This window comes from Xenopus tropicalis, chromosome 10 (genome assembly GCF_000004195.4).
Source record: "Xenopus tropicalis strain Nigerian chromosome 10, UCB_Xtro_10.0, whole genome shotgun sequence".
Lineage (NCBI taxonomy): Eukaryota > Metazoa > Chordata > Amphibia > Anura > Pipidae > Xenopus > Xenopus tropicalis.
The window spans coordinates 17349223-17364108 of record NC_030686.2 but is presented as its reverse complement, the minus strand read 5'-3'; the positions used below and the strand labels follow the sequence as shown (position 1 = coordinate 17364108).

At 43.3% G+C, this 14886-nt stretch overlaps 1 protein-coding gene across 1 annotated transcript; it reads right to left on the bottom strand.

The window, feature by feature from the left end:
* Positions 1-32: 32 nt before the first annotated feature.
* nmt1 (N-myristoyltransferase 1) lies at positions 33-11284 on the bottom strand. The gene is made up of 12 exons (XM_002935521.5): positions 11120-11284; positions 8095-8188; positions 4724-4868; positions 3310-3428; positions 3048-3139; positions 2826-2942; positions 2381-2551; positions 2025-2133; positions 1679-1849; positions 1325-1492; positions 1061-1198; positions 33-739 (listed from the first exon to the last, which is right to left on the bottom strand). Exons 1-12 carry the CDS (start codon positions 11227-11229, stop codon positions 719-721), a joined length of 1455 nt encoding a protein of 484 aa, XP_002935567.1. The 5' UTR covers positions 11230-11284; the 3' UTR covers positions 33-718.
* Between the last annotated feature and the right edge of the window lie 3602 nt (positions 11285-14886).

Below are 14886 nucleotides of genomic sequence, written 5' to 3'. Positions count from 1 at the left end.
TGGGAGTAATGCAAACAGGCACCAGTCCATTGTGAGGTTTTCTGTTCCTTTAATACAGACTGGGTAAGTACCGTATACAGAATTAATGGTGTAGAATTAGATTTACTCTGTGTCTAATCACCAAAGGGCTTTGCAATGCAAATCTTTATTTTATTTAGTAACAAGCATTTAACTTAATTGATAAAATAAAAAAAAAAAAAACATTTTAAAATAATATGGTTTATTTTAAGCAACCCCCACTCCAGGAAACGGCCACACCCCCTTTAATATGGCTGCAACAAGTTCAATTTGGTATTAGGACATGGTGACCTTTTAGAAACATTAGCACTTGTATGTCACACCAAGTCAAGAGATCAAGCACAGGCACCAATGTACATATATATATATATAATATATACTTTAATATTCAGCCATAGCGCCACCATTCAGCCGGCGCCAGGGGAGGAAAAATGGGAGCAGTCATATTCACAGCAGGGTTTGGTGGGGTGATAGAAATTCCAGAAAAAAAAAAAACAAATCTATATCCAAGCCAAGTAGGAGGGACCAACCCTATCCCCACAGTCTCCCCACCCTGAATACAGTAGGATGTGCTCCGGAGTCAAACTCTTCTCAGTTCCTAGATCTGACTCTCCTGTGACCGATCTCTGGTAAGGGGAGCAGCTGGCAGCCCAAATAATTCCTTATCCACTTCAGACAAAGGGCAAAAAGGATATGTGGATTACTGTAGAACCAGACCCACCTGAAAAGAGAAGAATTTAGAGATCATCTTGGGCTTTTACATCATAAGATGTTCAGCTCCCAATTGCAGGGCTTGAATCAGCAAGTTAAAGTTATCCTCAAACAGGGCTTTCAGTATGCAGCAACCAATTAAATGTTGGCATTTACTGGTCTAATGAAGGCAGAGTAAGAAAAGCCATAATCTGTAGAAAATCTAATAACAGAGAAAGCACATACATAGGGCAATATTGTATTATAATCATCTGAGGGTGGTATGGACTGGGCTAGGGTTAGGTTACCTATAAAAGCCAAACTCTATGCCCATCTTTGGCATGCTACTTACCTTCTCAGCCCCCATGCTGGGACATTTCCAATTATACAGGTAATACTGCAGATTTCCATCCCCAATACCAAACTTTAGTTTCTCCAAAAAAGTTTTATTCTCCATGAGGTCAAGAGCATTAAACACATCAAACCCTTTCTGTAAATAACAGAAAAAAACACAGAGGTCAGAGTTTAGATGCCATCTACAGAACGTTTCTCCTTTCTATTCCCCTCTACCAAGTATAATCTGAGCCCCATTTCCATACCACAGTGCAACACTCACAGATTTAGCCAGTATCAGTGCATCGTTCATGAGATCAACCAGAGGCGCCTTGGTGTGAACGTTGTAGAAAGAGTAGGCAGCTTTCAGGCTCTTGTGCGTCGGGTGGTTCATGATGGTGGAGGGAAGAGTGTAGAAGCTCAGAAGGTCTGTTATATTGCCCTCTGGTGTCTGGAAGAGAGTAACGCATCAATGCATTTATGTGCAATGAATCACACACTTGCTACTCACATTTCACTCCAGGGGTTGAGTGTAACTGTGTTGATCAGAGCATTCACATCCAATGTCTGAATGAATTTTTCCAAACTGAGCATAAAGCACCTGCTTCTCAACAATTTGGGCAAGATAGAACTTTACCTCCACTACATAGGTGTCGATGATGTTCTCCTGCGGGAGCAGCCAATGCCGGACCTCCTCCTCATCCATGCAGGGGGCCAGGTTAAATTGGGAGAGGTATTGGGACAGAAGCTTGTGCACAGCAGGGATGTGCCGGATTTCCATGGGCTTTAGGCCAGAAGTTTTAGGAGTCTAGAAGACAAAGGGGAAACTTCATTCATTAGTTTTGGGGCTCATACAAAACTTCATACAGACTATTCCTACTTACCCATTTTTCTATTTGAATGTCTAATACTGCAGCAGATAAATGAGACATTATAGTTCAAGTGTTTGCTATTTAGTGTATGCAGGGTCTAGAGGCACCCACCTCAGGCAGTCGGTATAGCTTCATGGTTCTTTGCATGGTCATGTTACGACTTAGATGGGAGAATTTCACCTCAATCAGCTTGCGTGGGTTAAGCGATCTGTGCCAGTACCTGCAATATGGCCAGCAGAAGTAAAGAGAATGAGCAAGAGGGGCAATGATCAAGTAAATATGGGGCTAACGGGGAACAGCAACAATACTTTAGAGAGATCTAAGCGATCAGCCAGTACCAGCATGACAATTTAAACTAATCTTGGACCACACATAGGAATGCATTTATGGTGGGTTGCCATCATTTCACTAAGGCTGAGGGGACACAGGGTGCATAGACCTATCCTGACTGGCAAGAAAAGCAGTACCTGCAGGTAGCCACAGGTTTAGGCAGTACCACTCCAGCTGTGTAGACGGCCTGGAAGATACCCTCAAGGTTGACACGACGTGTTATCTCACGGATAAGAACTGGTGCCACCCTCTTGGAGCGCAGTTTCTTGTGAACACAGAGGAAGTTGATCTCTACCATTTTTTTGGTTCTAGTTGGGATGCAAACAACACATTACTATAACCTGCCAATGCCACTTCTACACCAAGCAAGAGATTTCCCCAGTTATTTCAACTGGCCAGTAAGACTTAAATGACACACTAAGAAAGGTATTTATGTGTGCGACTGTCAAGATAGTGTGACTTTTTATGGATCTAAAATGTTTAAAAACAACCTGCAGTTATTGCATGAAAATTGTCATTGCAGTCAAAAAAAACACTAAAAAAAACAAACTTTATTTAATGTATATTAGGAGAGGTACTTACATGTCATAGATATGCATTGAAGCTGGGACAGCACTAATAAATCCCACTAGCTTCTTACTAGTGATCACCCTTACACCACAGTGCCACTGGGGAAGCCAGCCAGGAGGTCTCAGTGCCCTAGTGAGAAGAAAGGAATACTTGGATCAGTCCTACAAACTGGTAAGTTAGGGCTGGTCACAAGTAGGAAAACGTTACTTGAAGAAAAGCTTCTCGGGTCCTTACCAGAGCAGGAATTCAGGGGAGTAATCAAAGCGGAACATGTTGTCATCATCTTCCACGTAGTTCTCATTAAGTAGAGTGTAAAGCTCCTTCAGCTAAGTGGGAGAAAGAGAAAAAGAATTAAGGCGGTGAATAAATAAAATCTTGTGTCTGGCTCAAATATGGCATGTAAGGCTAAATGCGAGCTAAATGGGGAGGAGGATATAGGAAGGAAACTTGGATGCCCTCTAGGAACGTGTGGTCAATTATGGAAAAGCTAACTTACCACCACCCTGTCCCCCAAGTCCAGAGCATCCCAGATGAAGCCCTGTGGAAGGGTATAAGGCTCCTGGCGAATATTATCCTTATCTGGCTCAATGGGGCCATGTGTGTTCACCACTTCTCCTGTAAAGCAAAAGGAAAGTATAGTAGCTGCACATAGTCACATACATTACATGATTACACATATATACAAAGTCACATACAGTTCATGAATATAGATTGTGACAGTGTGGTTAGGAAAGACAGCATTCTTTCCTAAAAATGTAAGAGAGAGGGTACATTGGAGATGTTTGATGTGGACTGCGGGGGATTCTTAGTGCAGGAGAGGATAAAAAAAAAAAAAGTGTGCTCACACTTGGGGGCTGCTCAGTGTGAAGGAGTCACAGGGCAGGAAGGCTGCCGGCCTGTGTTAGGAACTACCGGAGGAACTAGGGGGCTGCCTGCCACTACAAGGAGCAGAGGGAGTCGTGACCAGGTGTTTGAGAGCTGAGAGGAGTCCGCAAGGCTTGGTGAGAAGCCAAAGTGTGCTAGAAGCTGGTATCCCAGGCGGGAAGAGACAGCAGGGCTAAGTGAGTAGACTGAGTGTTCACGAGTGTGAGAATTACCTTAGAAGGTAAGAGTCCCAAAGAAGGGACACGTTTTGAACATGTTTGGTTGAACTGTTGATGAAATGTTTGGCATGACCTTTATGTTGCGAAGAGCTTGCCCAAAATAAACCTGTGGTTTTTGCCTGAAAAAGTGGTGTCCCTGTCTCTATGCGCCTGATCATCTGCTTACCTGCCTACCATAGCTAATTTGCCCCAAAAATTATGTGTACAGGCAGTCAGCATGCACAACATGTATACAAAGTTCACATACGGTACATAAATATGATAATTCACAATACTTCTATAGATGCATGGCCTAATATTTGACATGAAACTATATATAAGGCCAGGGTTCTGTCATTGAGTTTGGCCCTATCAGATGTACTTTGGTGAAGAATAAGGCTAAAATAGTTGCTCCAACACTGTTTGCACCAGCGGTTCCCAAGTGGCAATGTATTGTTGAACAGCCTACCACTGTGTTGCCCATGTTTGCATTAGTCACTTGGGTGCAACTGGTGATTTGCAATTCTCCTACTGCATAAAAGCAATAAGTATAGTAATAGACATTAAAATACCAGTCTGAGCACAAGATGTTTCATACTGTATGAAAAACATGAGAAGAATAAGACTACAGTTAAGGCTAGAGTAAGGCTAGTGAAAGAAAAACACCATTGCTATGGTTACTATTTTGGAGTAGAATATACCCAGTTTTACATTCCCTGTTTTATAAGCCACCTACCCCTCTTAAACAAGCCACCTCAAAAGTTTCCACTCTATATAGAACACTGGGTTAGTACCGGTGCCCAAAAGATGCCTGTATATAGCACCTACCAAGCTTAGGAACAGGCTGGGTATCCCAGAACTGGTAACTTCTCTTGCTGGCTTCTTCCATTGTCTTAGCAGGTCCTTGGCCAACAGAAAACAGCTCAATGGCTTTCTGGATTTCTTGGATTCTCTCAGCAGGCAGCGTGTTCACCTGGAGATTAAGGACATACAATAATTGAGAAACTGATTACTAGAGTCAGAATTTAACCGCCAAAAAGTTCACAAGGAGGTTGTTTTGCTGGGGACATGGCCAGCAACCCAGAATATGTGGCATAGTAACTATAAGTACGTTTATCATAGCCTGTACGGGCAGATAAGGTTTTCCCCCTTATTAAGTACCAGTCCATTGGAGAAGTAAGTAGCCTTAAAAATGAAAGATGCAGCAAAACCAGGATTTGGTTTGGGATTCCGCCTATTTCAGCAGGATTCAACCTTCACATGTCTCTCCCACACTCCAGATAAAGAACAAATCTTGACCGCCAGTCGTAGAAAATAGAGAGTGTGATCTTGGTGCACTGTTCCCAAAATTCAGAGGTGGAGGGGCAGCTTTCTGTCATATAACCTGGGCTTGTCTACGTACTAGAGCAGTGATCCCCAACCAGTGGCTCGGGGGCAACATGTTGCTCACCAACTCCTTGGGTGTTGCTCCCAGTGGCCTCAAAGTAGGTGCCCATTTTTTAATTTCTGGCTTGGGGGCAAGTTTTGGTTGCATAAAACCCAGTGTAAAGCCAAACAGAGCCTTCTATAGGCTGCCAGTCCACATAGGGGCTACTAAATAAGCAATTATAGCCCTTATTTGCACCCCCAGGAACTTTGTCCATGCTTGTGTTGCTCCCCAACACTTTTTCCATTTGAATGTGGCTCACGGGTATAAAAGGTTGGGGATCCCTGTACTAGAGGGACATGTTGAAATATAATGAGTTGCCTTCCCATGCCCCTGCTCACTAGATATTTGCCTGCTAGGACTAGTGGATGCCATTTTATCCAAAATAAAACTAGATTGCGGATACATTCATGTTCTATGTCAAAAAGCTATTGATGATTTAGTGGATGCTGGCACAGCCACCTACAGCGACCACCCGAATAGCACTGGTTAAAGGATAAGTAAGCACTTTTGCAATTCACATTCATTATTATTTTTTAAGTTTCCAAGATATTAAGGGAAATATGTACTGTTAAGGTGAATGAATTTTGTAACCACTGTTAGAAGTGCATGTTACTGCTTACAGAGACACTTGTGTGTCTAGGGGTATGATGATAATCTTCAGATTCGTTACAGTTTATACATAAAGAATATTTATTGCTTTGTACAGTATAGATCAGGGGTGTCAAACTCAATCACATAAGGGGGCCGAAATCTAAAACCCAGGCTAAGTCGCAGGCCAAATTTTTTATTAATAAGACATTACCGGTGATGTTGCTCATAGCAGCCAATAGATGCTTTGCTACTGTTGAAATCTGATTACTGATTGGATGCCTTGGGCAACATTACTGGTAATGCTTCACTCCACTTTTTACACAGCATGATAAATATACCCCTGAGTCTTAGTTACTATGTGAGGAAAATGGAAATTGATCAGGCTGGATGGTCAGACACACTCACCAAGGGCCACATAAAACAGCCCCCCGGGCCTTGTGTTTGACATATATGGTATAGATGGTCAATACAGTTTTAAATGCATAAAATATTAGCACAGGGAGCAAGCACAGGAAGATGTTAAACACACTTTCCATAAAAGCCTACTACTACTGCCACTACTAAGTCCAGACATCCACTGGATCCTCACTTGGTTTGGTGGCTTTGATGTTTTACGGCCCCAATTACCCATAAACAATTACTGTATATACTCGAGTATAAGCCTAGTTTTTCAGCACCCAAAATATGCCTGATAAGTCACCCTCGGCTTATACTCAAGTCGGGTGCCATGAATCCCTCCAGACTAACACCCTCTGATCTTTTATGCCTCAACTGTCCCCTTCTCTCTATGCTCTACCCACAGGCATCCTTCTATAGACTCTGGCTGCAACATTTTCACCTCCAGTTGCTTCATCTACCATCCTCACCTCTCCCATTCTGCACTAGACATTGCACTTTATATTCTATATAAACTATATATAGTTTTAAAGGATTTTAACTCTTTGTGTTTTAGCTTGGTTGCTGATTGAGCTAAGGGGGTAGTACTCTTAAAGTATCATTGTTGATACCATATTGTTTTTGTTGACCCTCTTCTTCACTTACAGAACTAGTTTACTGTTTTTCTTTGAAATAAATATTATAATATAATAATATCCCACTGATGCCTCAATTAATGTAATTTTATTGGTATTTATTTTGATTATTGAAACTTAGCAGTAGCAGCTGCATTTCCCACCCTAGGCTTATACTCGAGTCAATAAGTTTTTCCAATCTTAGGTTAAATTAGGTACCTCGGCTTATATTCAAGTATATAGAGTAACAAGCAACCCCCATTACACTATAATAGCACAATTTTTTGTACAGTTTTGTAACGTACGTAATATGCATCAAGGATCCTTTCTATTGTTCTACTTGTGTGTGTCATTTAACAAGTAACCATTTCCTATATTACATACCAATGTATTGCCAATAAAAGTAAACACAGATCTTACCCCATACACTAACTAAAATAAGTGCCACCTGCTGGTCAGTTTCTGACCATGAAGTAGTCAAGGAAATTGTCAGAGAGAGCTGGTCTGATGTTCCTCTGATAAAGTAAGACATTTAGAAACATTATCTGAGGTTTCTAATGTATTTCCTAACCTTTCCAAGGTTCTCCACTGGATCATTACATGAAACTGACCAGAAGGTGGCAAAGCTGTAACTAAAGTCATTTGTGTTATTAAATGTTTTTTTTATTATTTTGTAGTGCTCAGAGTAGCACTCTTATCAATTCTACATTTACTTTATTTTATTTATTTGTCCTATAAATAAATAAAATCTTTAAAAAAGAAAAAATCATGTCTTCAGAGATACATTAGCAAAAAGTAGTTTACTAGATATTGCAACTCTAAACAACCTGCTCTTGTATATGGATGACGTTATGGATTTTGGCTAGTCAGACAGCAGGACCATGTGTGTCTGTATGTGTAGAGCCTATTCATCTCTATGGGGTGACAAATAAACAGCACACACAAAAAATCAAGGCAGTTTAGGGACTTTCCTGCTTTAGAAAAAATATATACCGGTAGTTCAGAAGAGAGAAAAAAAAAAATGGGGTGTGGCTTAAGCACAAAAGATCTGATTGTAGGTTGGTATGGGTTAATAGGGTTGTCTTAAAGTGCCAGTGTTACCAGAGAGAGCACAGCAGCGCCATACCGGCAGTCAGCAAAGTATAACCATCTAATAAATGGATATTTACCGGGGCTTCAGCAGCTTCTAGTTTGTCCCCTCCACTCTTTTCCTTCCTCCGCTTTTGCTTCTTTTTCTTCTTTCCTCCACTCTCATCGCCCAAGCTGAAACAGAGAACAGCGTTGCACATTACTGGGTGTCAGGAAAAAGAACCTGGGCACCTCCACACTATATACTAGATTATGCCAGCTGCAAGAAACATGGGGTAACATGAGCAACGAGCGAGGCTCAGTAACCCATTGCTTCCAATTAGCTTGTTTAAATAATGAAAGCAGGCATCTTACTGGTTGCTAAGGGTATTTTCAATTAAATTGTCCTTAATACAATGGATACCCTGCATGTCATGGACATATGCTAAGAAGCTGTTGGTGTGAAGTTGTCCTTTGTTTAGGATGATTGTCAGATGGAGTATCTGGTATTCTGGGGTGGCTCTATACAGTGTTAGCCTTAAGAGGGTTTAAATAGGTGCAATGGCTAAAGTACCACAAAGTGGCATTGAGCAGAACATAACATAGTAGGACACAACTGTAACCCCCTTTCGATAACAAAGTACAACTCCTGGAACCTTCCCACGGCAGATATCTGGCATTTGGCCTTTTTCTAATCAAACTGTATAAAGGTTGCTCTGTAATTGGACTTCCTAATAACCTGACCAATCAAATTCTGGCACAATCCCAAGCAGACACTCTTAAACTGGCCATACACGCACCAATATAATTGTATGAAACATTTCAAATGCTTTGCGGACAAGTGTGTGGGCTCCGAATTATCACCTTATCATTTTCATACCATGGAGATCAGTCATTTAGTCGATCGGTTGGATAATGATAAAATCTGTGCATATATTGATATCCTTGGGGGACCTACAATGCATTTCTGGGACATCCCTTTAGCACGATTGGTGTCTGCCAATTATTTTATGTTTAGAACCTCCGATTTGTTATTTTTAGTACCTTATCCTACAATTTCACATGCCTGCAAGAGGAAAATGTGTAACTTCAGAAAAAAAACAGTGATGCGTAGGCCTTTCGACTGGAGATTGCCTTTGTTGCCGGTCGCCCACGGTAGCAGAGATCTATTGCGGGCGGCTAACCTCTGCGTGGGACATCAGCCTTAGACGTAAAATCAATATCCAAACGTTTGGCAGAAGAAGACTGAAACCTGAACGTGCATGGCCAGCTTTAGTTCTGAGCCTCTGGCACAGGGAGAGAACTTGCCCTAGGTTACCATTAACACAAACTGAGCTAGACCATAGGACAAAGGCTAAATCTGCCCATAAGTACACAATTACAAACAATTGAGTCCATCCATATAAAAACAAATATGTGAAACAGTTCACAGAATGAATAAGCCTCGAAAGAGTACAGAACCAGCAACAGAAGGGGAGGTATAGGGATTGGTGATGGGAGCAGGAGAAATCCCTCGCACAGAGAAAAACCTACCTGCTAATCCTATTAGCTCCTCTGTGCCTGCAGGCTAAAACAGGGACCTATTTAAAGTCTATTTCCACGTGAGAGCGATGGTGCCAGAGAAAGGCAGGCTTTTATCAGCTGTTTGGATAATGGGCATGTGTTGAAAAATACAGCTTTCCATAGGCAGAGAGGTTGCACTTGTTGCCACTACAAATTCCAGCATCCACCAAGAGTTGATTGCATTTATAATACAGTTATAGGACCTGTTATCCAGATTCAGTTCTTTGTTCTGACACCAGATTCTTTGCCCTTTAATCCGCCCCCCCCCATAAAAATATTACCCATATGTAACAAAGGCTGCTACGTCTGCCCAGCTGTAATAAAGCATAGCAACCAATAAGATGTTTGTATTACAGGTTACGAGTAAATGCAACCTGCTGATTTTTTGCTAGGCCTGGGTAAATGCGGTGAATTTCATTACATACCCCCATAAACGTAACGTACCTCCCCACATTGTGATTGTAACAAGGGTGAGAATAGGCTGGTACCCTAGCCCACACTGGGGCAACCGTGACCAAGGATCCATAGCTGGTAAGGCAGGTTTGTTTATCTTTCTGCTGCCAGGCCACTGTGTATATTCATCATTCAGCAGTAGAGACTTTTAGATGCTGGATGTGATAAGAACAAAGAAAGGGAAAGAGTCTGTGGCACCCTCCATGCGTCCACTGGATTTATTGTACTGAGAGAAGCTTCTCAGACACCCACATCAGCAGCCTGATGGCCTGACCTCTGAACATTGATGTGAAAACCTCAGCTGCCCGGCACCTGCTCTGGCCTGGATGGTACTGGATATGTAGCTCAGCTAGTCTGCATTAAATAGATACAGAGAGCCGAATGATATGTCACACAGCACGACCCACAGCATGTCACACAGCACGACCCACAGCATGTCACACAGCACGACCCACAGCATGTCACACAGCACGACCCACAGCATGTCACACAGCACGACCCACAGCACGACCCACAGCACGACCCACAGCACGACCCACAGCACGACCCACAGCACGACCCACAGCACGACCCACAGCACGACCCACAGCACGACCCACAGCACGACCCACAGCACGACCCACAGCACGACCCACACAGCACAACCCTACAGGGCTTTTCACACTGAGAGCTGGAAGGGTTTGGTAAAACAGGCAGGTGTCTACCCATTCACAGTAAAGCAAAGGCCTGGGTTTGTTTCTAGCTTAGTATGGCCTTTATTTCTACAGATATTAAAGGCATAATTTGTGGCCACTATCTAAAATAAGGTGAAAGAAAACATTGCTTAATATCCCATTTCTATAGGTCAGTAGGCTTCTGACCCAGGCTGTGGCCCCAGTGTAATAGCCCCAATAATCACAGATCTTCTTCTGCTTTTGATTATGCATAGAACGATTAATCGGTTTGTGTGCCCAGATACCCGAATGACAGCGGCCACGACCAATCCCATAAGGGGATCTCCCTGTCCTCAACCAATGGCTGACGCGCAGCTTTTCGCTACATGTATCACGGGGGATACATTAAATGCTAACAAAAACATTAGCTAGATGTGGCGGGGAAGAGAGTACTCACCCTTGGTTATAGCTGTGCTTCTCCTCATTTTCGCAGTCGCTACAGTGGCCATGTCCATTTTCATCCTCCTCAAGCCGATCACCCGCTGCTGTCTCACTCTGGTCCGCCATCTTTAATCCGAAGCCGGGTAAGTGGGAGGGCAGTCATCGTCTATTGGCTGACTGCAGCAATGCATGGTGGGTATTGTAGTCTTGCTTGCTTTCTTTCCATATTGTTTAGCGCTGAGAGCAGCAACAATTCCCGTCATCCCAATGGGTGGCGGAAGTAATTTGCAGTTGCATTCTGGGACATGTAGTTTGCTGTCTAGCAAATTCTAAGGAAGCTATATTTATTTGTAGGGTTTTTAGCGCTTTTTTGACTATAACTCCCAGTGTTCCATTTAGATTCTAGGCGCTGTTTTTAAACAACAGCCAGGGAGCTTCCAGTTGAGGTGGTTCAAGTCTAAAGGTTAAAGGGCATCTCCTCCCATATACTGTTTCCACCGTAATGAAAAGAAATATCATTATAAACAATGGCCCAACTAATATGTTACATGTGTGCAATGATTTTAAGGTTATATGTAAAGGCAAATTGATTTATATCTTCCTGTTCTGTGGCCCAACCCTTTGAAAAAAATGAAGCAGAATTACATTTTCTGACATTATATCCCTTTCAATATCATATGGAAGTCATACCTCAACAGATATGTTAGCTATAGGGATGCCACCTGCTGGACCTCAATGTTATTAATAGGGAAAAGAATATAAATATATAGGAAGGCGGGTATTTTTTTCCACAAAAGGTGGCAACCTTAGTCAGCTACCCCATCTTGTCAGGTATGAACCTTATGATTTAGTCTTTAGAAGCATCATTTTCAGGCCCGGATTTGTTTAGAGGCCACAAAGGCCCAGGCCTAGGGCGGCAGAAACCTGGGGGCGGCATACCGCCCTGCCGCACCAAAATTGTAAAAGTTTTGTCCCCATACGGAGCAATGGGGACTTCTCCCCACTGCTCTGTATGCATGTTTGGCCTACAGCGCATACGTATGCGTGCGAACCCCCGCCCCGCACTGTTCGCGCATGCACGCGTAAACCCCGCCTCCCCTTGTACGCATGTGCACTGCGGGGGGGGGGGCGTGCGAGCGGGGGCGGCCTCTGGGCGGCCAATTGGTAAATCCGGCCCTGATCATTTTTACCTGCCGGACTGCTTAAATACAGGCCAGATGGCAACCTTTTCACTTGAAAAGTAACATGTAATAAAGTCTGAAAAATACTTGGAGTGGATCAATATTACTTTCATTAAATGGGGTTAGCAGCACCACATTTATCATACCTCCCAACATTTAAAAAATGAAAAGAGGGACAAAAAGATTTGGTGCGCACAGCGTGGCAATTTTTGACCACGCCCACTTTTGTGGCCACGTCCCAATTACCACACCCTTTTTTTTTCAAAAAATATTCCTTTAATATAATTAAAATAGTGCCCCCAATGGCCCATATACAGTACCCCCAATATACAGTACCCCCATAGACAGTACCCCCCATAGAAAGTGCCCCCAATTGACCCCATAGACAGTGCCCCAATTGACACCATAGACAGTGCCCCCCATAGAAAGTGCCCCCCATAGACGCTCCTTCTTCTTCTGCGGCTCTGCTTCTTATTCGGCTCCTTGTGCGGCAGCGACAGGCCCTTTTATAAGGTTGCGCCCTGTTCGTACATGTGACGTCACACGTACACAAGGGCATAACCTTATAAAAGGACCTGTTCGGCTCGGCTCCAGTCAGCCCATCCCACTGTCCCGGATAGTCCAATGAATGTCCCACATTTCCGTAATGCGGGACATTCATTGAACTATCCGGGACAGCAGGATGCGCTGTAAAAACCGGGACAGTCCCGCAAAAAACGGGACAGTTGGGGGGTATGCATTTATAGATGTCGCTGCCCTAGGCAAGCCCACCCCTGCTTACCCCCTTTCCTATCTGAATGGCACATGGCCAAGTAAAGCAGGCCATACACATTCAGATTTAATCTTCATCTGTTGAATATTCAGATATTGATCATACTTTTAAAACATTCAGACTGAAATTGTGGGATAAAGCCCTAAAAATAAATCGGTGGATTTATGGGATCACTTTTCCGGAAACCCATTATCCAGAAAGTTCTGAATTACAGAAAGACTGTCTCCCATAGACTGCATTATAAGCAAATAATTCTAATTTTTAAAAATTATTTCCTTTTTCTCTGTAATAATAAAACAGTACCTGTACTTGATCCCAACTAAGATGTAAATAATCCTTATTGGATGCAAAACAATCCTATTGGGTTTATTTAATGTTATAATGATTTTTTAGTAGACTTAAGGTATGGAGATCCAAATTATGGAAAGACCCCTTATCCGGAATACCCTTGGTCCCGAGCATTCTGGATAACGGGTCCTATACCTGTATATATATATATATATATAGACATTTTACTAACACTAGGCATTGCCCCAGGGCAGTATCCCTTAACAACCCATAAATAAATAGCTTTTATCACTTTGCTGCCTGTAGAGTAATGGATGCAGCTGTGAACAATTTTTAAGGCCTGGATCATTACTGTTATAGGGCTGCTGAATTCCTCTGCTCAGTATATAAATTACAGCATTTTTAACCATATTAATTTTTTTAAAGCTTAGTTCCACTTTAAAAATTGTGGCTATAGACTATTTCAAAGGATTTTGGAAACCTGTTTGCATTTACCCAGATATTTAAGTCTGCCAAAATATTCTATATGTATTGTACAAGCTTTCACAGAGAAAATAGTGACTCTAGGGGGGAGATTGACTAAGGCACGAACGCTTCGAATGCGTCCGAATGTGTTTTTTTCGTAATGATCGGTATTTTTGCGACTTTTTTGTCGCCGTTGCGACTTTTTCGTATACGCCGCAACTTTTTTATTACAGCCGTGACTTTTTCGTATATTTTTTGCGACTTTTTCGGCGCCGTCGCAAAAAAAATCGTATTGTTGCACCGAGTACGAAAGTTTCGGATTCATTCAAGCTTCAGTATCGTGACTTTCCTTGGGCCAGGTTGGAGCTGCAGAGTGCCATTGAGCCCTATGGGAGACTTTCCTTGGGCCGGGTTGGAGCTGCAGAGTGCCATTGAGCCCTATGGGAGACTTTCCTTGGGCCGGGTTGGAGCTGCAGAGTGCCATTGAGCCCTATGGGAGACTTTCCTTGGGCCGGGTTGGAGCTGCAGAGTGCCATTGAGCCCTATGGGAGACTTTCCTTGGGCCGGGTTGGAGCTGCAGAGTGCCATTGAGCCCTATGGGAGGCTTTCCTTGGGCCGGGTTGGAGCTGCAGAGTGCCATTGAGTCCTATGGGAGACTTTCCTTGGGCCAGGTTGGAGCTGCAGAGTGCCATTGAGCCCTATGGGAGACTTTCCTTGGGCCAGGTTGGAGCTGCAGAGTGCCATTGAGCCCTATGGGAGACTTTCCTTGGGCCGGGTTGGAGCTGCAGAGTGCCATTGAGCCCTATGGGAGACTTTCCTTGGGCCGGGTTGGAGCTGCAGAGTGCCATTGAGCCCTATGGGAGACTTTCCTTGGGCCGGGTTGAAGCTGCAGAGTGCCATTGAGCCCTATGGGAGACTTTCCTTGGGCCGGGTTGGAGCTGCAGAGTGCCATTGAGCCCTATGGGAGACTTTCCTTGGGCCGGGTTGGAGCTGCAGAGTGCCATTGAGCCCTATGGGAGACTTTCCTTGGGCCAGGTTGGAGCTGCAGAGTGCCATTGAGCCCTATGGGAGACTTTC